Here is a 22328-nt window from a genome sequence, read left to right on the forward strand (position 1 = left end):
ATTGGGTCCACAAACAAGTTTACCATTCATTTTGGCAGTGCCAGAAAATGTACAGCCACAGTGGGGCTTATATGATGAGTAATATAGTAATGTTTAAAAAGAAAGAAGCAATGATACTGATATTGCTTCATATTAAAAATTTTTCATTGTTTAGAAATCATTTCCTAAAAACTCTAAGAACGGTTATGAGTGGATTACTCAAATATGAAGAAATACTCTTGGTTTTTTTTTATAGTCACATATTCAGAGTCAGTTTGTTACTATGGAATCACATATGATGTCATAAATTTGACATTCTAAATGCAAACTTAGAGCAACAGAAACAACAGGAAATGGAGCTGGGGAGAGGAAAACCTGCATAACAACAAAAGAAATTCAAGAGTGAAAAGAAATGAGTCAAACATCTCTGAAACAAAAAAAGAAGGTGAGTGAATTGAATGTCCTAGAATCTTGCCATAGAGCTAAGAAAATGCAGACATCAACAAATGTAAATATCCTTACCTCTGGGAATGTTCTGCAACAATTAAATCATTTCATATACTGACTACAAGTGGAGTAAATGGAAAGAAAATAAAGAATATGAAAAGTGGAACAAAAGAGGATTAAAGCATTCAGGAGGGATCCCTGGGTGGCTCAGTGGTTTAGTGCCTGCCTTCGGCCCAGGGCTTGATCCTGGGGTCCTGGGATCTACCCTGGAGTCCCAGGATCAAGTCCCACATTGGGCTCCCCGCATGGAGTTTGCTTCTCCTTCTGCCTGTGTCTCTGCCTCTCTCTCTCTCTCTCTCTGTATCTCTCATGAATAAATAAATAAAATCTTTAAAAAAAACCCTTCAGGATAATTCAATCTAATAATTCAGCATTTATTGAGCATATGCTTATATGTTAGTGACAAGAAGTGAAAATACTCTATCTTTGAAGAATGCACAGCATAGTAGGAAAGAGAATACATAAACAAAGTACAATTCAGTGCTCAGTAAAAGTACGTACAAAAAACACAGGCAACACAAAGGAATGTGTTGCCTGTGCAACTTCTCCCAGGTCATGCTGAGATGCATTTTGAAGAACATTAAAGAGAAGAGGAGGTTACAAGGAAACAGGTTGATATGTAGGCAAATACAAGTCATTTAGCACAAGCAAACATACCTATAAAAGTGTACAGTGGAGGGCAAGTTGGAGGTAGACAGGATACACCATGAGGCTCCTGGTCAATAAAAAAAAAAGTGAATGAAGAGTGTACCAGAAATGAAGCATAATTGGATTTATGTTTTATAAATATCACTTTAAATAGATGGGGTCTATGGATCTAGAAATCAGGGAGGATTTGAGGTTATGAAGCCTAATCAAAAGTCTATAATTCTAAGAATGAAGGCCCATAATGATCTGAGATCTGGAACAAGGCAATGATAATAGGGACAGAGAAGAGGAACTGAGTTTTAAATATCTTTTACAGTTATAAGTGACAGGATTTCATGGTGATGATGTAAGGAATGGCTGGAAGGGTTTCAGGATCAGTTCTAGGACCACACACCTCTGCCATTCTCTGCAGTCACAGACTCAAATGTCCAACTAACACTGATGCAAAAAGGAAATAATGCACATGCTGCTCCTGAGCACATTGATCCATATTAGAAGATGAACTCTTAAAATAGGAATTAACACTAGTCTTGATCACATGATAGCTACTGAGTTAGCGTGAAACAATACAAATAATGTTCCAATACAATGATATTTCCCGCAGTTGAAAATAAACATATTTGAATAGTGACCATGACATGAATTATCTCCCTGTTCTCACCTAACTAGTCTTCCCTCTTAGCTTGTTCACAAGAAACCTCTTTTCATCCTAGCTGGTATGAACAATTAGAAAATATGTACAGAAGGTAGGACTGTCAATAGATCTGCACAGGATTAATAACCTTGATTTTAAAAATCCAGCTAATATAGGTGAGGCTTAGATCCACAGAAGATTGGAGTTCAGGTTTATTAAGAAAAGAAACAAAAGAAGTTTCATGGCCAAACGAAAAGTTCCTTAAGTAGCAATCTTTAGAGTAGTAGAGAAAATAAATGTTATTCTGTATGAGCAATTTCACATTTAAATCAAAGTCCTACTGAGCTCTGGAAAGTCATCCCACAATATTTCCTCTGGCATCATTTTTTAAAATGATAAATGCCTCATGCCTCAAATCTATAAACCAACACATTTATATATTAAAAATTGTTTATATAGTTCTCTGATATGTATTATTTTTTTTTATGCCTCTTAGAACAAGATGGAAAATGTCTAAAATGCATACATGTATATACATATATATGTACATATGTTTTTTTATATTGGCAAAGAGACAAATTCTAATTTTTGTTTATCCTTTTATTCCCAAACCCAAGGTTTCTTATGCTCCTGTGATTAATTAATAAACATTCTTTGTTTCCATATTAAGAATGAGACTGGATCGAAGAACTCAAAAGACAGCATAGACACAGAGAAAAGAAAGGATTCTGACAAATCAGGAGTTCGTCTGAGCACTCAGGTGAGCTGACCTCTTAAGAGTTGGTAGAGAATAACAGAGCAGAAAGCATAACAGAAAATTTGAGGGGGCAGGGACGTTCTGGAAGATAAGACTGAGCTTCCAAGATTTCTATTAAGGGATATCTAATATCCTCATGGAGAGGCTAAGGACAAACTAGGAGAAGCTGGTCCCTGCTTTCCCCACCAGTACACATCCCCATGTTCATGTAGAATATATAATTAGAAACCACAGCTACATTCTCTGCTCAGCCTATGGGAGGAGACTGGTCTTTGTTCGAATCAGGGAGGGCAGGGGAGTCTGGCCATCGCATTGACCATTTTCTGCACAATCTTTCAGATGAGGCGTGCAGTCAATCCGAATCACTTGCTGAGATGTTGCCCCATGCGAGGTCACTCGTCGTGTAGACGCTGCCTTTGTGCAGCTGAGGGAACAGTACCTCTTGGCCCTTGCCGCACAATACGTATTTATATTCACATGTGCCTGTTGTGGGAGCAGGGCCGGCAGATCACCATGATCAGGGTGAGCAGAGATCAAACTACTGATTTTGGAGGGGAGCCACAGGCAATCTGGGTGAGGGGAAGGATATGGGGAATAGAAACTCTTCCACTTGCCTCTCCATAGGGTCCTCCAGTTTGATTCCTCCCAAAGGAAAAGCTATAGAATGCTCTATTCCCTCTTAGGCAGCTGCTTGGGAGCCCTGCTGCAGCCTCACTTAGGTGCTAGCTGCCCTCATCTTTGTAGTGTGCTCAAAAATGGTAAATATATATGTCTTCCTAGCTTCAGCTAACAGGCTTAACCTTAAGGGAGAAAATGAGAAAAGGGGAAGAAAAATGGTCAACTCTGCCATCTTCCATTTAAGAAGAGCCACAGGTGAAAAAATATGAGACATCAGATTTGTTTCTTAGTTTTGGATTCTCCTCCAGGTGGATCTCTATTTTTTTGCTCCTCAGAGAGTTTAGGATTGGGCCAGAGCTAGAATAGCATGTAAGGGCCAAGGTTGAGTTAAGGCCATATAGGACAAGGACCTTCTCTTTGGGCTCTGCTATGTTCAGCTTGAAGTAGTTGTTCTGTAGGCATGTACATGGCAGGAGTGGGTGATGGGGTGTTACATCCCTGGGTCTCTTGTCTCCTCCAAAGGGATCACAGGAATTATCATTGCCAAAGACTGATTCCCGAGGGTTCCTTGTGCGAAATCAGTGGTCCCGAACTTCACAGAGCCCATCTACCAGAGGTCCATCAATAGACGAACCCAGAAGCAAGAGCACCAGTCTTAAGGTAGAGATGGATATAAAATTATGGAGAACATGATATAATGATAATAGTTAACATTTATTGATGCTTTCTATGTGCCAGGCCCCTCTATGTACTTCATGTTTTAGCTAATTCAATCATCATTAAAACAAACAAACAAAACCCCATAAGCCCCATTTTAAGTTGAGAAAATTGACACAGAGTAACTTACCTAAGATCTCACATTAATAACACTAATAGAGGTAGATTAAAGCCCAGGGTCACTAGGTCTATAAGCTGTACACTTAATGATTAAGCCCTTTGGCTTCTCCCTTTTTTCCTTTCTTCCTTCTTCCTACCTTCCTTCCTTCCTTCCTTCCTTCCTTCCTTCCTTCCTTAACAACTATTTACTGAATAATCAAACCTTAGAAGATGGAGTGGAAAAATCAACAAAAGAGATAAATTGTTGAAAAGTGTTAGATTGTGTGTTGTTTTGGTCCCTTAACTAGGCCTGGCCCCATGAAAAGAAAATGTTAGTTTTGAGATCAAGTTTTTGATACAGGGAGAGAGAATGACACAGACCTAGCCACTAGGAAACATGTATCTCTGTGAAAAGTGGCTTAATAGTCTAACCAAAAATATTCCTTTTGAAACACATGAAACAGTCATAAAAACTGAAATAATATATAGATGCTTAATAATTCATTGCACACCTTCGTAAAGGTATTTTTTCTCTAGAATTCTTCTTTTTTACTTAGGAAGATGATTCTCTCCAAATGAGCTCCATTGGCACATAGAGTTCTTTTCTTTACTTTTATTTTTTTAAGATTTTATTTATTTTTTCATGAGAGACACAGAGACAGAGGCAGAAGCAGAGGCAGGCTCCCCATGCAGAGCCCAATGTGGGACTTGATTCCTAGACCCCAGGATCAAGACTTGAGCCAAAGGCAGATGCTCAACCACTGAGCCACCCAGGTGCTCCAAGGCACACAGAGTTCTGAAGGCAATGGAGAGATGCTTGGTTCTCCAATCCACCAACCTTCCCAGCAATCATGGCATTAATCAGAGGGCAATGTAGAGATAGGTTCCTCCAGGTGTTTTGTGGAGTCTGCTGGTGGGAACGTCTGGTCTAGTTGCTCATAGAGTTAACTGGAGGTCACAGATGAAGGCAGTGGTGAGCAAGGACCTGTATTCAAGCCCTCCATCCTACCTGGAGGTCTCTGAGCAAATGCAAAGGAAGCAACAAACGTTGCAAACTAAGTGCCAGCTCCCTAAGGGCAAGCAAGGAAGAAGACCTGTGCCCTATCAACTCCAAAGGAAAAAAAAAAAAAAAAAAAAGCTTGAGGTGCTGATGGGGGAAGGTAGAGGGAAATAAGAACCGTCTATCTCTGTGTCCATGTAACTGAAATAGCCAATAACTGGGGCCTTGAAACATCTGAGCCCCTTCAAGCCCCACTGAAAGGAGCTAGGATTGACTAGGATCAAGTTAAGGGCTATGAATGGATAGAGGGGAGGGGAAGGCTCCTTGACTCCTCCTGGTTAGAGATGGGCACAGATACGCATCTAATGCAGACTCACTTTCTTGCTCCAGCTCCCCAATAGCTCCACGACCTCCCGGACTTCATCTGCCTCCCCTAGCCAGCACGAGTCCCCAGAGCAGCTGTCAGAGCAGGCCTCTCCGCCCACGCCACCTCTGCCATCCACGCCGCCCATGCCCCTCGACACGCGTCCTCCCACTCCCCCGGAGTCCCATAGCTCATCCCGGCGCAGCACCAGGATGCATGAGAATCCCGAAGCCTGGGCTCACGGCATCGTGCGGGATATCCGCGACTCCCGGGAGTCATCGCAGCTGCGGGATTACCCACGCACGCCCCCCACCGAATGGAAGTCTTATTCCCAGCGCAGATCCACCTACTCCTCCCAGCTGGACCGCGACTGTCTGTCTGAACTGCCTCAACCACCCCGGCAGCACCAACGGGAGGAAGAGGAGGACGAGGAGGAAGCCTACTGGGCCTCGGTGAAAACTCTGTATGAGAAGATCCCGAGCTGCTCGCGCCCCCGACCGGTGAGAAGGGTCCACCCACCTGGTATCTGAGACTCCCCTCCACTCAACCCTGCAAGCCTCAGTTTCCCCCAGCCTCCTTCCTCTCCAATGTGTAGGAAGTCCTGCCCAGCTTCTCCCCTACCCATGCAGCCTTAGGAGTTGGAGGGAATCCCAGCCCTTGGCTGTCTCCAGCATCCCAGGGCTCCAACAGGGGCCTTGCTGTTTTCTTCCCACCTTGCCTTGGCATGAGCCCCTTTCCTGATCCCTTCCATCTGTGTGGCTGACTTTCCTCCCAATGGCGCCCTTCTCTGTAGCCCAAACCCAAGAATGCTATCACCATCGCTGTGTCATCCCGGGCTCTTTTCAACATGATGGACGGCAGGAAAATCTACGAGGAAGAGGGTCTAGAAAAGTACATGGAATATCAGCTCAACAATGAGAATGTCATCCTGACCCCAGGGCCTGCGTTCCGCTTTGTTAAGGTACGCTGTTATATTGTGTCTGGAATGGCAGGACCCCGGATGCAGAGGGAAGGACCCGTGAAAACCCTTGGGATCTCATCCAGGTTCCCAGATAATTCCTGGTCCACTCTTGTAATCCTTGTCTTTTTCAAAGTGACCCCAGGTCAGCTTATGCTTCCAATAGAGGCTCATAGACTGATGAGAAAGGGCCTCCAGTTCTAGATTTGGGATGTTGAGATGGCCTCAGTTCAGTTCTAATCATGACACCTTTAAGAAACACCTTTGTTTCCTTCCTAGAAGGAATGGTAACCAGAAGCAATAATGAGTTTACAATGCCTGTAGTAGAAACAAAATGCCTCATTAAAATGAGATGAAATTCACTTCAGCTGCTTTTGACCCAAATATAACATATTAAGAAAATCAAGATGATCTTGGTTGACATGATTTTAATTGAAAATGTAAAGTTCTATGAACTCCTAACACTGATCCCCTATATAACTTATACAAATGTTACAGAATAACATTATAACCAGGCGGAAATAAATGACACTTCTGCAAGGTGTGAGTAGGAAGTGATTTTCTTTTTTTTTTTTAATTTTTTAAATTTTTATTTATTTATGATAGTCACAAAGAGAGAGAGAGAGGCAGAGACACAGGCAGAGGGAGAAGCAGGCTCCATGCACCGGGAGCCCGATGTGGGATTCGATCCTGGGTCTCCAGGATCGTGCCCTGGGCCAAAGGCAGGCGCCAAACTGCTGCGCCACCCAGGGATCCCAGGAAGTGATTTTCTTTTAAAGATTTTATTTACTTATTCATGAGACACAGAGAGAGGCAGAGACATAGGCAGAGGAAGAAGCAGACTTCATGCAGGGAGCCTGATGTGGGACTCCATACTGGGACTCCAGAATCACGCCCTGGGTGGAAAGCAGGCACTAAACTCCTGAGCCACCCAGGGATCCCTGAGTAGGAAGTGATTATAGGGCATTTTAGAAGTATGGGAAGAAACTACTAACCTATTCTAAAGACTCATGTTTAGAAAATAGACAAAGCGTGTTGGTAGCATGTATTCTAAAATTAGAACAATACAGAAACCATTAGCATGTCTCCTTTGCAAGGATAATATGGAAATTCAGGAAGCATTCTATAGTTTCACAATAAATGATAATCACCAGATGATAAAGAAAAGCAGATTTTAGAAATAAAAAAAAAATTAGACAAAGCATGAAAGGGTTTTATCCCAATCCTTTTCTCTGCCTACCCCACAGAGAGAATTCTAGGAAACCAAAGGTAACAATTTTCAACAAACATTACCTATGTATTCAGTAAACATTAACTGAAGTCCTTTGCATAAGAGGCTGAAAGTACAGAAATGAGTGGCATAACCCCACCTTCAAGGAACCATGATCTCTCAGTGAAGAGTCTTCAGAGTTTGAATTTGACACCAATGATATCTTTTCTCTCCAGACTTCAGACTTCAATGCCCACCTTGCCTGGCCCTCTTTACATGCATTCATGTTTGTAACCTGCAGGCACTGCAGCATGTCAATGCTAGACTCCGTGAGCTGTATCCTAACGAACAGGACTTATTTGATATTGTACTGATGACTAATAACCATGCCCAAGTGGGAGTGCGGCTTATAAACAGCGTCAATCACTATGGTAAGTAAAATAAATACCATGTGGAAGAACAGCTTGCTGCTCTGGAAGAGAGAAGCCATGTTATTTTGCTAACTGTGGCCTAACTAATGCAGTGTCTTTGATACTGAAACCCCCCTCTGCGTGAGGAATGTTTATTTGCCTATGTCAGAGAAAGAGAGGCCATGTTCATTTTTAACTTCAGCATACAGTTGGGCCCAAAGCTCTGGACTTAACTTGTCAAGTGTGAATTTCAAAGTCTTAATCCCAGCTCCCGCAATATATTTCTCTGTTTTATGTTTTTCACTTCTAAACTTGACTTCAAGGAGCCATCAACCCAGAGGCTTTCCCTGTGTGATCAAACCTCTTGCTCACCACAGATCCGTGTTTGAGGTTTACAGGTTTTCACCTTTCCTGGCCACTCTTACAATCTGATTCTCCCTGACTGCTCTCCTCACACATCAAATCCATATCCATGCCAGCAAAATTATCTTTGTTCCTTAACATGGAAATTTTGATTGACTCTAGGTTCTTCATGGCATTTCCATCAGCATGTTGGATACTTTAAGAGAAAATCCCCATTTTCCTGTTATGGAATTACTCGACTTGTTATTTGGGGAGTTTTAGACTATTTTCTAAGTACCTATCCAGGTTTATGGATATGTCAAGTCAAAGTAACATTGAACTTTTGCATATTTAAATTCAAGGTTTAAAGTGGGCATAGTTATAAATAATCAAGCTGTCTTACAACTTATGAGTTTTACATTATCCTAATTATAAGTCTGATGTCTGAGACATACTTTAAAAAATGGTTGCCTTTCAAAACAGCAGCTTTCATAGTGTTACGACATGAGAAGAGATCATGGTACTCATCTATGCTAAACCTTTTATTTTTTACAACACACAATCTTACACAATTTAGTAGGTAACCTGGGTCTATCGATTCTTCACCAAGCTGAGCCCTTCAAGGGCATAAGAAATCATATGTACCTATCAGTTCTGCTAATGAGCTGGTTGAGTTCATCTTCTCAAGCAACTTTATTCATGAAACAATAGTCTTTCACCTGGAAGAGGTAGTTTCTTCCATTGTCTGGGTGCTGAAGGCAATTTGTATCTCCCTCTGCTATGGCCTGTTACATTATCATTTCTGTTTTACATGCCTGGCTCTCAGTGAACTGTGATCTCCTTAAAAAGGGAGATGATGTTTTAATTGCTTCTGAAGTCCTCAATGCCACTAAATTATTTCTGATCATTAAATTAATATTATTTAAGGGTTTGTAGAATATACTTTTGTGTCACTTATACCCAATATTGGCTTAAGTGAAAAAAAGGGTATTTTGTTAATATCATAGCAAACACTTCAACCTTAACTGTGGATGGATGGACCCTACTATTCTGTTAGTCCAAACAACTGACAAGACACAAAATCCTACTTTATATCATGTACAGCTACACAGTTCACTATGTATCTAAAAACACTTTGAATGGATATATACTATTATATGCATAATGTTATGCTTTATTTAATTGTTCTCAAATCATTAGAGTGTTGTGTTCTTATAAACAATCTTGAACTGAGACCTTTACACGTAAATCTATATCAGAGTTTCAGATTATTCCCTTAGAATAAGCTAGAAAATGTCAAAAAGTATAAACCAATAAAAGCTCTTGATACATATTGTCAAATTACTTCCTAGATAGCTTGTACCAGTTTATACTTTCATCTAAAGTAAAAATAGGTGCCTATGTCACAAACCTTTCACCAATATCTAGCATTTGTTTTTTAATTGTTATTGATTCGAAAGACATTTAATGGCATTTTAATATTTAGTGTAATTTTAAATTATATTTAAAATTTCAAGTAAAGGGTCACTTGGGTAACTCAGCTAAGCAGCTGGTTCTTGGTTTTGGCTCAGGGCAAGATCTTGGGGTCCTGGGATCAAGCCCTCAGGGAGGGGGTCAGCTTGAGGATTCTCAGGATTCTCTCTCCCTCTGCCTTCCCCCACCCCACCCCCCCCATGCTTGGTTTCTCTCTCTCTCAAATAAATAAATCTTTAAAAATAAATAAACAAATAAATACAGTTTCAAGTCCAGAAACAATTTCAGTCCTTTTGTTCTTGTTTTCAGAAAACAGCTTAAACCCTAGCAGTGCTTGTCATTACTATTGTATTATCCCTCCAGAAATACAGAAATAGTGCTTAAAATAAAGCCACACATTAACTATCTCTTTCAACAAGTAAAGAGCCTGTGGTTGAAGGAAGAGAACTTTGTCTAGTCTAGTCACAAGAGTCACTGTGAATCAGTGGGCTTAGACAAGTCTTTGTGTCTCAATATCCTTTTCTGTAACAATGATAATAATGCCTATCATACAACTGTTGTGAGTGTAAATTGGCATGGTCTATGTGAACATGCTTAATAAGCTATCATACACCAAACACATTCACTATTATATAAAATAATAATATAATTTAAAATATAATTTTTATATGTAACATAGCAGTTTTTCAATATTAGTGCTACAAAGGTAATTCTAAAACTTCAGTAAGGAAGTTATTCCTAAGGTTATTCCTCAATTATTCCTAAGATAACTTTGATTTACATTTAAAGTAAGGATATTGTCTCTGACATAACAAAGTCTTTCTTGCCCAATAATAGGCTTACTAATTGATCGCTTCTGTCTGACTGGTGGAAAAAGCCCCATTGGCTATTTGAAGGCATATCTTACCAACTTGTATCTTTCTGCAGATTCTGAAAAAGTACAAGAAGCAATACAAGAAGGTATTCATTGGGTTTTATCCCTCAAGTTAATAAAGAGGTTTGCACTAGTGTTGACTTTCATTGGGCTTCATATAAGATTCTATGGCTTATGTCCTTGTTAAATTTTCTGCTAAGGTGTTTCCACAAGAGGCAGCCCCTAAATCTGTCTTTTAGAGCTTTTGACCTTCTTGGAGGTGGACATTCTCAGTGATTGACCTACAACCCATTTTACACTTTCCCATCCATTACAGAAATGGAAGCAGTGCATAAACAACTGTTTTGAGATGTGTGGTTATAAAGAGCAATTGAGTCATCAGGTTAGCTAGACAAAAATATTGTGAGGTCTGGGCAGACTTTTTTTTTTCTTTTTCTTTAATCATTAAAATGGTAGAAGAAACTGATGCCCCTGAGAAGAGTATTAATAAATCTCCATGGTCTGCCAGGGATCGCCTCTGCAACAATGTTTGATGGAGCTAAAGACATGGCTTACTGTGACACACAGCTCCGTGTGGCCTTTGACGGGGATGCCGTCCTCTTCTCTGACGAATCTGAACATATCGCCAAGGAGTATGGGCTGGACAAATTCTTTCAACATGAAACACTATTTGAAAATAAGCCTCTTGCTCAGGTAGGTTCAGTGAGCTCTAATTATTTTTCATCTGCTTATTTTCTAAAATACAGATATACATAGTTTAAATTATTTTAGGCAGGCCACTCCTCATTTCTTTACACTTTGCTCCCTTTCTTATCCTTCATACTTTTCTCCCTTTCACTTTTCTCCCTTTCATGAACTCCTCATTTTGAAACATCTACTAGTCAGTTGGGTTTTTTGTTTGCTTGTTTTGTTTTGTTTTAGCATTCTTTTATCTATCCTTTTTGGAAGTGTTTCTATGATGTTCTCGTGATAATGAGTTCACCTCCAAATTATAAGTAATAGAGGTAATATGGTTTACCAGTGAGCCATTTCTACATAAGAAATTCCCAGAATAGTAAAATGATTTCCAATAGGTCAGTAAACATTTGTGGACCTCTTTGCCCATAAACCTCAAACTCACTAACGGCATTACTTAATTGAGAAAATCTGCACAACTGAGAGCTCAAATTGAATCAAAATAATGAGCCTCAAACAAGTGCAAGCTATGAACACCTAATCAAAATGAAACTGAATATTTCGTTTTTTTGGAATCAGTCCATGAACTGAAGTGTTAAAGTCACAGTCTGAAATGAACAAAACTTACAACTTCTGAACCAAAGAAATTTGAAACATCAAAATATTCTCCAAACTGAATCTGAACTGATGGGTTATTTAATTTTAATCTAAGAATTTTACCAAAGAATTGGTATTTTTTTTTCTTAGCTCTTCTAGAACTTAAGATAAACTTAAAGTTGTTATTTTCATTACACTTCTAAAAATATAAATAGACCAACTGAAAGCTGAAAAGTTTCACTAACTCACCTCATGTTACAGCAAGTGATATTTAAACTGTGTGTATGAGTGTGTGTGTGTGTGTGTGTGTGTGTGCACATGCATATAACTTCATGGCCCCTCCATAATAGCTTCTTTGAAGCCTTGATCTTATGTTATGAAGTTGCTTAATGCTAACAAATTGAGAGGAAAGTCTTTTGTTGTATTTTACTTAAAGTCTGCTTTGCTGAAATTCAGAGGCCATTGTATAGTAGGCTTTAACTATTACTGAAATTTGGAAGAGTTCCAGAAAAAGAACACTTAAAAAAAAAACTTCAAAAACATAATTACTTCAAGATAATCTTAAAATATCATTTTCTCATTACAGGTAAATAATTCAAATTTCTTTTAGATTTGGCATTAATCATTTCCCTTTTCCAAGTTAAAGAACTTGTTCTTCCATTAAATGATTGAAATTTTGAAGCCCAATACTAGTTATTACTGGAATACCCAACAAATTTCTATTAAACCTACTTGTTTCATTATGCAGTCCTTCTGGCAGTGGATAAAGATGTTGGGTTTTTTTTACATAGAAGAGGGTAGCTTTTCTATAAAGACCGGGCTTTGCCAGTGTGTTCCACTGATGAGAAAGACATTATTGGGTGAAATTACTGCCCAAACCTTTCAAGTATGTTGATCATGGGACTTGCGGCTTGGTCATGACAATGTTCTAGTCATCTCAGATGGAGTAGACAGCTGGACAGGATTAACTTGTCCACTCAGTGCAATTGATAAGCCTCCAGTGTGGCACCACAGCAAGTAACAGACATTTCCTGATTTGATGCCTACCTCATCTCACCATTCTCAGCCAGTGGTCTCCAATCGTGTGTGTGTATGTCTGTGTTTTAATCAGAAATATTGAGGTATAATTTATATATAGTGAAATTCATAATTTTTAGTGGATGCTTCTAAACGTTTTTGACAAGTGTATACAATTATGAAATGATGACCAAACTCAAAATACTCATTACACTCACAAAATTCCCTCATGCATCTTTGTAGACATCCTACCCTGCAATCTTCAGGATCTATCTCTCCACTACTAATTTGATTTGTTTCCCAAAGTTTTTCCTTTTCTAAATGTCACATTAATGGAACCACACAGGATATAATCTTTTGAATTTGACTTCTCAAATAAGAAAAAAGATACATCCACGTCATTCCATGTATTAGTAGTGTCTATTCCTTTTTATTGCTGAGTACGAGTCTCTTTTATGACTGTACCACATTTTCTTTGTCCATTTACCTGTTGGGTGGATATTTAGGTTATTTCCAATTTTTGGCATTTATAAATAAAGCCACTTTAAGCATTTGGATACAAGGTTCTATATAAACTTAAGATCTGATTTCTCTTGAGTAAATAACTAGGAGTAAGATTACTAGGTCATATGGTATATATGTCGCTAGGTCATATGTTTAACTTTGTAAGATACTGGCAAACTATTTTCCAAAGTGACCAGATAGCTTTGCATTCCCAATAGCTCTATATGTGACATTTTGTTGCTCCGCATCCTTATCAGTATTTTGTACTGGCAAGTTATTTTTTGTTTGCCTCTTTTAAACTGTTCTAGCGGATATATAATGGTATCTCATTGTGGTTTTAATTTGTGTTTCCCTAATGACAAATGGTATTGAACATGTTATCAGGTGTTTATCTGCCATCATGTGTACTCTTTGGCAAATATATCTGTTCAAATGTCTTGCTCATTTGTATTGGGTTTATTATTGAAGTTTGAGAGCTCTTAACATACTAGGGATATAAGTCTTTTAGCAGATATACTTTGCAAATATTTTCTCTTAGTCTCAAGATAAACATGTTTTTTTATTCTCTTTATATATTCTCTTTCAGTGTCTTTCAATGAACAGAAATCTATTATTTTGATGAAGTTCAATTTATCAATTAGTCCTTTTATGAATTGTGCTTTTAAAAAAAAAGATTTTATATTTATTTATTAGAGAGAGAGAGAGAGAGAGAAACAAGTTCCATGCAGGGAGCCTGATGTGGGACTCTATCCCAGGTCTCCAGGATCACACCCTGGGTGGAAGGCGACGCTAAACCGCTAAGGCACCAGGGCTGTCCATGAGTTGTGCTTTTAATGTCATATCTAAAAACCGTCAAAGTCACATAAATTTCCTATGTTTCTTAATGTTTTCCTATGTTACAAAATTTTGTAATTTTAGGGGTTTTTAAAGGATTATAAATCTATTTTGAATTAACTTTTGTATTTGTGCAAAGTGTTGGTTAAGTTCACTTTTACTGCTTATGGATGTTCCAATTGCTCCAGCATTATTTGTGGGAAAGACTAGCTTTCTGTTCCTTTAATATAGGTGCCCATGCTTTTACCAATATCACACTGTCTTGATTAGTACAGTTTTATAGTAAGTCTTGAGATTAGGTAGTGTGAGTTCTTCAAATTTGTTATTTTTCAAAATTCTTTTGGATATTCTAAGTCTTTTGCATTTTTTACAGATTCAACAACTAGCTTGTCCATCCTTGGAAAATGAATTCTGCTTGGATATTTTATTATGATTGTGCTGAATTTTTAGCTTAATCTTGGGGAGGGGGATGTTTTAATATCAAGTCTTTCAGTCCATGGACATAATATATCTCATCTCTCCATTTATTTAGGTCATCTTTGATTTTTTTTTCATCAGTGTTTCAAATATTTTTGTATACAGCTATCACAACACTTTGTTAGATTTTATACCTAGGTATTTCATATTTTTTGTGCTATTGTGAATGATAGTTTAAAATTTTGATTTCCAATCTGTTTGTTGTAAATATACAGAAATACAATTGGTTTTTGCTTATTGACTTTGTATCTTGCAACTTTGTTAAATTCACCAGTTAGTATAGAAAAATTTTTGTAGATTTTTTTTGAGATTTTCTACATAGACAATGTTGACTGGAAATAAAAGCACTTCTATTTCATTGTTTCCATTCTGTATGTCTTTTAGTTATCTTTCTTGCCTTAATACCTTTGCTAATGTATTCAATGGTGTTCAATAAGAGTGGTAAGAGGGGACATTGTTGTCTTGTCCCTGATCTTTGGGGTAGGTCATTCACTCTTTGGCTCCTAAGTATATATAGAGAATATATATTTTTTATGATTTCAATTCTTTAAATTTGTTGAAGAGCCCAGAATATGGCCTATCTTGGTGAATGCTTGATGGCTACTTGAGAAGAATGCTGATTCTGTGTTATTGAGTACTCAAAAATGTCAATCAGATTAAGTTGACAGTGTATTAGCCAGGTAATATTGCCCAGATTTTCCATACTGCCAATTATTTTCTATCTTCTATCCACTATTGAGGAGGCAGTGTCAAAGTCTTGAAGTATATTCTGAGGATCGATCTATTTCACCTTGCAATTATATACATTTTGCTTCATGTATTTTTAATCTCTCTTGCTTAGTGCCCAAATATTTAGGATTGTTATACATTCTTGGTTAAATAATCCCTTTTCATTATGTAATGTCTCTCTGTCTGAAAGTCACATAATCACACAAGCTTTTTGCTCTTTGTATTTTTTTTTGGACTGGTGTTTATATTGTATATCTTTTCTATAATTTTTATTTTTATCCTATTTTTGTTTTACATTTATATTGCCTCTGTATTTAAATTGGCTTTCTTGTAGATAGTATACATATATAGTTCATGTTGCCTTTTTTGTACAATCTGACAATCCTTGTGTTTTAACTGCTATTCTTAGATCATTTGTATTTAATATGATCATTACTTAATATTAAAATCTACCATCTTCCTACTTTTTTCTATATGTTTCATCTGTTGTTTCTTTTTCCTTTTCTTACTTTTTGGATTTATTGTATGTATTGTATGTTTCCAGGATTCCATTTTATCTCCACTATTAACTTATAACACATTTAAAATTTTTCAGTGATTACCCTAGGATTGACAACATACAACTTTAAGTAAGCACAATCTACTTTCAAACAATATATTGCCACATTATGTACGGTGTAAGAATCTTACAACAGGATACTCCCAATCCCTTCCTCCCATATTTTATGCTATTGTCACACATTTTATTTTCACCTATACTATCAACTCACAGTACTTTACTACTATTTTTCATTGGGTAATCAATTATCTTTAGAATGAATATGGATAAGATAAAATATATGTCTTTTGTATTAATCTTCATTTTAACCATTTCTAAAAATCTTCATTTCTTTGCATAGGTCCAGGTTTCTCACTGGTATCATAGCTATTTTGCCAGAAAACCATTAACATTGAATGTAGAACTGATATGCTATTACCAAAAGCTCTGTTTTTCTTTGTTTGAAAAACTCCTCATTCTCCTTCATTTTTGGAAAATATTTTATTTTGACCGCATATAGTTTTCTGCATTTACCATATTTTTCTTTCAGCACTTTGAAAATAGTCAACCATTTTTTTTTTTTTTTTTTTACTTCAACAGCCATCTCCAGGCCCACTTCCAGTGGTGAAGACTTTTGTTTCTTTCCCCTTCCCCTGTAGTAGTGGATCTTTACCTGTGCCCTAGGGGTGACAGTGTTTAAAGCCCTAATTCTGGCAGTGTAAGACTTTTGTTACTTAGGAAACATGGGGCAAGGTTGAGTTTTAGTCTTTTCTCAGAGTGGTAACTGCTCCTCTCCTCCATGCCTGCACTAACAATGATTGCATTCTTTCATTTCCCATCCTGCCTACAGTTTTCCTTAGAAGCATCTAGTGAAGTCCATTGAAAAAACCTATAAGGAAATGTGTGTTTCTTGGGTATCTGGCTTTCAGGGCTTCTTTGCACTTTTATTAGTCCACATTTGGCCTTTTGAAAAATTATCTCAATTTTTCATACTTGCTTTTATGGTGCCTGGTATGTCTTCCTCCATTGCTTTGCCAAAGATGTGCCAGTTCTTGAATTCCATCTGTCCTTAAAGATAACTTTAGATTTTCCCTTAGATTTTTTTTCCTTACATTTCATGTCATTCTGTTGCCCTGTTACCTCAGCTCTCTAATTGGCTCAATAAATGTTCTGATCTTTTTCTTAGATTATCTGGCTTTTTCTTATGTTAGATAGGAATATCATCAGTTTTTCTAACTTTCTACATCCTAGGCAGATTCCAAATGTTTTAAATCATATAGCTTCTCAAAAAGTATTTTTTAGGAACTTTACTTCATATTTTGATATTTTTATTGACAAATTATATACCAGTACTGCTGCACAAATAAGTTGTAAAACATACCCAAAAATAGAAAATAAGAAAGGATGACATGGATACCTGGTTTGAATATAGTAACATAAACTGACTTGTCCCTATTTCTCCCTTTGGAAACCACTCAAAAGGAGCAAGGAGAACTGTACTCCTCTGTGTTTCAAAGCCAAACTATTGTGAGTTGGGTGGCTCCTGCTAATAGTTCTACTGTTGCAAAAAAAGAAAAAGTTAATAGTTTTTTTTCACATGCATAGAGATAGATATAGATATGTTTTTCACCTTTAGAAAGTGAGTATTACTTGTTTTTTTCCTGATATATGCAGCCTCAGGGACACAGTGATCTAAATAATGTTTAGATCAAAACAGACAGTGATCATCTAAATAAGCCATGTTTATTAAAAAAACAATTTATTTCCAGGACAGCAGAGAAGGGATCTTTGGAATTATGAAATCAAGTCAGCCTTAGAATATTATCTTTTACCTTTGCCATAAATCCTCAAAATGTTCCAAGGAAAACCAATCTGTTTCAGTGATAAGTAATAAAAAGAGAACCGGCAAAGAATATAAGCAAAGACACTGAGAAAAGGGAAAGAAGGGCAAGATCTAATAAGACACGTAGATCTCTCACTAGAAATAGTAGCCAAAGTATGATAAAAAAATATCACTAAACATTTACTATAACTTTTAAAAACTTAATAAAGCAAGTCAGAGTCATAGAGTAGAATTGCAAGAATCAGGGGACAGATAGTAAAAAGCTAAATGGCAGAACTCTGGAAATAAGTAGAGTTGGAAAATAAGTTGTTAGAGAGGAAAAATGACAAAATAGATCACAGGTAAAGAAAACATATACATAAATGGAATCCCTGAAGAAAACACTGCCATTATATTCCGAGGGGAGGAGAGGGTTGTGTGTAGTAAATACAAGGATGCAAATTTATATAAAAATATGAACCAATAAAACATCCCAAACTGTCAGAAGATCTTAATGCATACATTAAACTATTAAAAGATTAAAGGCCACATTATATAATCAGAAATTGAACAAAGTGATCCTAAAATTGGAAATGTTCCCTAGTAAAATTGTTTTACATCAAAGATAAAGAAGTAATTCTTTGGGCAATCTGCACATATGAGTGGGGAAGAAAATCAAGCTGTCCTAAATCTTCTCCACAGCAGCACTCAAAAGAAAAAGACAGTGGAGCATTACTTATTAAAAAAAAAAAAAAATCTGGGATTTCAGGGTGGCTCCCAGGGTGTGATCCTGGAGTTCCGGGATCGAGTCCCACATCAGGCTCCCTGATGGAGCCTGCTTCTCCCTCTGCCTGTATCTCTGCCTCCCTCTGTGTGTGTGTGTGTGTGTGTGTGTGTGTGTGTGTAATAAATAAATAAAATCTTTTTTAAAAATCTAAGAAAATGGAAGGAAAATCTAAATCACAGATTCTATACCCAGCTAAAAATTCATTCATGTAAAAAGAATATAGATCAACAGTTGAAAATATCAGGGGTTGTTATTTCCATTAGATTTTCTTGAGAAAACTAGTCTAGAAGACAACATTTCAGCCAACATGTAGATGATTGGAAACACAAAGGAACAAATGGGCACAGGATATATTTAATCCCAGAACTAAAACTAAAGCAATTGTAGGGAATATGGTGGCAGAAAAGAAAGCACACATTATGTGTCCTAACAATGTAGAAATGATATAACTAATGAAAACTGGAGAAACGTGGAGGAAAATACCTAAGGAAGAGTAAGTATGTTGCTATATTCAGTAATAATAGGTGATCAAAGGATAGGATGTAAAGCTGATAAACAAAAATTTAAGAATCTTTAATAATGCAAATGTAAACACTGAGAAAGAGGGAACAAGTAAAATCGGGTGGTGCAGAAGAAATAGAGGATAAGAGAGAGGCGAATAAGTGCTGTGATTTAATTATTTCACACTGTAAAAAAGAATAGATCCTGGATTAAAAAAAATAAAAAACCAGAACTATAAAAACATAGTTACAGAGAAACCAATAGAAAGAAAGAATACAAACCTTCCTAAATCTTAGATAAAACACACATACACACATGCACAAAGGAAAAAAAAAACACACTCAATGAACAATTCTTTAAAATCTTTAAACAAGGAAAATGCAATAAAGATCATAAGGAAGAACCATCACATATATGTATAATACCAATAAATGTAAATGGCCTAAAATTCTACTTTGTTAAAAAAATTAAGACTTCCAGATCAGAACACATAGCAAAACCCTATTCTTGTTCTATTCCAGAAAACAGCTGAAATTAAGTGTTCAGAAAGGTTGAAAATAAAAGTGAGTTTGAAGATCATAAAGGTAACTGTAAAATATGAGACAAGGATAGATTCAAGCCCAGAAGGCACTGAACTAAATAAAGGAGTATACTTCATAATAAAATGTGCAATTCACAAAAAGAAAACTAAAATAGTTCTTTTGGTGATTAACCAAATTTTATTTAGAGTATCCCATTTTGTCATGGATAATTCACATCTGCTGCCCTGGTTTAAATTTTTATAGAAACTTCTTTCACTCTTAAAACATCAATATTTAAGATAATAAATTATACGGTCATCCTACATTCATTCCAGGAATGCAAGGATAGTTTCATACTACAAGGAAATATATTCACATAAATGCATAGAATTTCAGGATTGTTCCATTGGTGTTATAATACTGCATGTCTAGTGCAGTACTATATCCTTTTATAAGCTCTTATAAGCCTCTGCTTTTTTTTCAGCATTCACTTCCTTTAGCTCACTGGATCACAGTTGTGACATATGTTCCTTTTACAGGGTCCCTTAAAAGGCTTTCTGGAAGATTTAGGCAGACTGCAAAAGAAGTTTTATGCCAAAGACGAACGGTTACTTTGCCCTATCAGGACCTACCTGGTTACAGCCAGGAGTGCAGCCAGTTCAGGCGCCCGTGTGCTGAAAACCCTTCGCCGCTGGGGTCTAGAGATAGACGAAGCTCTTTTCCTTGCTGGAGCCCCCAAAGGTCCCATTTTGGTGAAGATAAGGCCCCACATTTTCTTTGATGACCACATGTTCCACATTGAAGGGGCGCAGAAGCTCGGCACCATATCAGCTCATGTACCTTATGGCATTAATCAAAAATGAACAATTAGGGATGGAGAGGAGAAATAAAGCAGTGAGTCCGGTATTACAGAAACCACTTTTTGTGGATCTCTAGGTTATTAGATAGGTATTTCAGAAGATCAGGCCAGAACTTAGTTCATTTGGAAAAGAGGTTACCTTTTGATTTTTTTGAAAACATTTTGAACTTTCAGGTTACCTTCAACTACTTCTCTTTGAGCTGTCAGTGCTGTTGAATACAACTGCACCTACCCTCATGGGTAAATCATAATGATGACTCTTTAGGATAAGCTTAGTACTTGAATGCTTAAATGCTGAAAGGCTAAAGCCTAGTTGGTTTTACAAAGCATTGCTCATTTTTGGCTGTTGGTAGATAGAATGAATTGTTACCCATCATCACTGTAGAATATTGGTCTTCAAGGAAGGAAAAGAGTAAGGTTAAACACACTCTTGAAAATTAGAGTTTATTCTGTTGCCTCTATGACCAGCTTTTTAATCAATACAAAATTAAAAAGTCATTCCACCTGCATAAGTATACCAATTCTGACACTGCTCATTCAGAAATAAATCAGCAGGTTATTCATATTGGGCACTTTCCATCTAAGATGAGATCCAGACAGAAGTTCCTGGGTAAGCAAGCTCCTTTGAAGCTTACCTGGTGGGTCCATTGCCTCTGGACCACAAGGCTTCACATTTGAAATCTTTAGCTCGGGCCAGCAGGTAGGTCCAAGGTTTACACAGGAAAAAAAGCCTTGGCTGCCACTTCAAAATGTAACATAAAGTATGGTATCCTATATCCTAGACTTTCGCTGTTACCATTCTTTTATTATTTTTGTTTTGTTTTCAAGAAACATTGACCAGTTTTTAACCATAATCCATTTTATAATAGGCACAGTGAGCTGGTTATTTTCATGCCACCTCATTTTCCTACAAATCAAATGTTTGTAACAGAGTATTATTATTATTATTACCCCCATTTTTATCAACGAAGAAGTTAATACTCACAAAGAAAAAGTAGCTTGTCCCATAATGTGCAGCTAATAAATGGCAGAACTAAGACCCAAAATTAGGTCTTAACTTCAAAAGCTATATTCTGTCTACTTTCTCTATGTTATAGAGCCTTCCACATCAAGTTGTTCTTATTAATTCCATGGCCAAAGGACCCATCTTGAACAGATTCGTCTTTCCATTAAGTTCTATGCTTGAAGTACACAGCAGTTACATAGCAGATCTGGGGATTTCCTTCCTCCTCCTCTCCTTTTCATGCCCTCTCCTGTTCTTTCTATCCCCACCTCTATCTCTAGTGCACTATGTATACATACTCCACCCCAGCTCTACCTCGAGAAAACTGCTGTTTGACATATAGCTTTTGCTCTGCTTCTTAATTTGATGTAAGCTAGTCCGAAATATATCAGTCATGACCCTCATTCAGTACCTACTATTTTCTCTGCGTTCTTCAGTGTGAAGACGACAAAAGAAACTCAGACATAATCCCATCCTTTAGGAAATTGAAAATCTCAAACAATCTGGTAAAGTAAGTCAAGCATGAAAACTGATATAGTCAACACAAGAGGGCTTTTTTGTCCTCAGTATCAAGAGAATGTCACAAAGGCAGAGATCTGCATGGGCTGGAAGTGGTCAGACCATAGAATTGAGGTCCTCTTTGAAGTAAAAGTAGATAGAAAAAGAGGAAACAGATGCTCTGGGATCAGTGAGTTTGAGAGGCAGCTTCAAATTACAGAAAGGGTGGAATAAGGGCCCATCCCTGGTGATTTCTGCTCTGGTGCCTTGTGGAATCACCAGGGACAGTGCTCCTCTCCACCTGTGAGCTCCATCTTCAGCACTCACCTGAAACCTTCTCCTGACATTCTAACCCTCTTCTATTTGTAATGCGACT

The 22328-nt window shown here is 37.4% G+C and overlaps 1 protein-coding gene and 1 pseudogene across 5 annotated transcripts; both read left to right on the forward strand.

Annotated features, from left to right (window-relative positions):
* The first annotated feature begins 391 nt into the window (after positions 1–391).
* NT5C1B (5'-nucleotidase, cytosolic IB) lies at positions 392–22001 on the forward strand. Of its 5 annotated transcripts, XM_041754632.1 has the most exons (11): positions 392–424; positions 2439–2528; positions 2865–3047; positions 3666–3803; positions 5098–5103; positions 5350–5823; positions 6117–6284; positions 7793–7922; positions 10554–10676; positions 11099–11283; positions 20132–22001. In XM_041754632.1, the coding sequence occupies exons 1-11, from the start codon at positions 392–394 to the stop codon at positions 20453–20455; spliced, it is 1854 nt and encodes a 617-aa protein (XP_041610566.1). In that variant the 3' UTR covers positions 20456–22001. The 5 variants fall into 5 exon arrangements, with proteins under 5 accessions (XP_041610566.1, XP_041610564.1, XP_041610565.1 ...); XM_041754630.1 differs by lacking the exon at positions 5098–5103 and having other exon boundaries at positions 2865–3098; XM_041754631.1 differs by lacking the exon at positions 5098–5103.
* On the forward strand, positions 7314–7414 carry LOC121492264 (annotated as a pseudogene).
* Positions 22002–22328: the final 327 nt, after the last annotated feature.

This window comes from Vulpes lagopus, chromosome 5 (genome assembly GCF_018345385.1).
Source record: "Vulpes lagopus strain Blue_001 chromosome 5, ASM1834538v1, whole genome shotgun sequence".
NCBI lineage: Eukaryota > Metazoa > Chordata > Mammalia > Carnivora > Canidae > Vulpes > Vulpes lagopus.

Excerpts from the sequence above, each read along its gene's own strand:
- NT5C1B (XM_041754630.1), top strand. The coding sequence starts at position 392 with ATGAGTCAAACATCTCTGAAACAAAAAAAGAAG. Across the intron at positions 2,529-2,864 it reads GAGTTCGTCTGAGCACTCAG|ATGAGGCGTGCAGTCAATCC; the intron begins GTGAGCTGACCT and ends ACAATCTTTCAG. Across the intron at positions 7,923-10,553 it reads AAACAGCGTCAATCACTATG|GCTTACTAATTGATCGCTTC; the intron begins GTAAGTAAAATA and ends GCCCAATAATAG.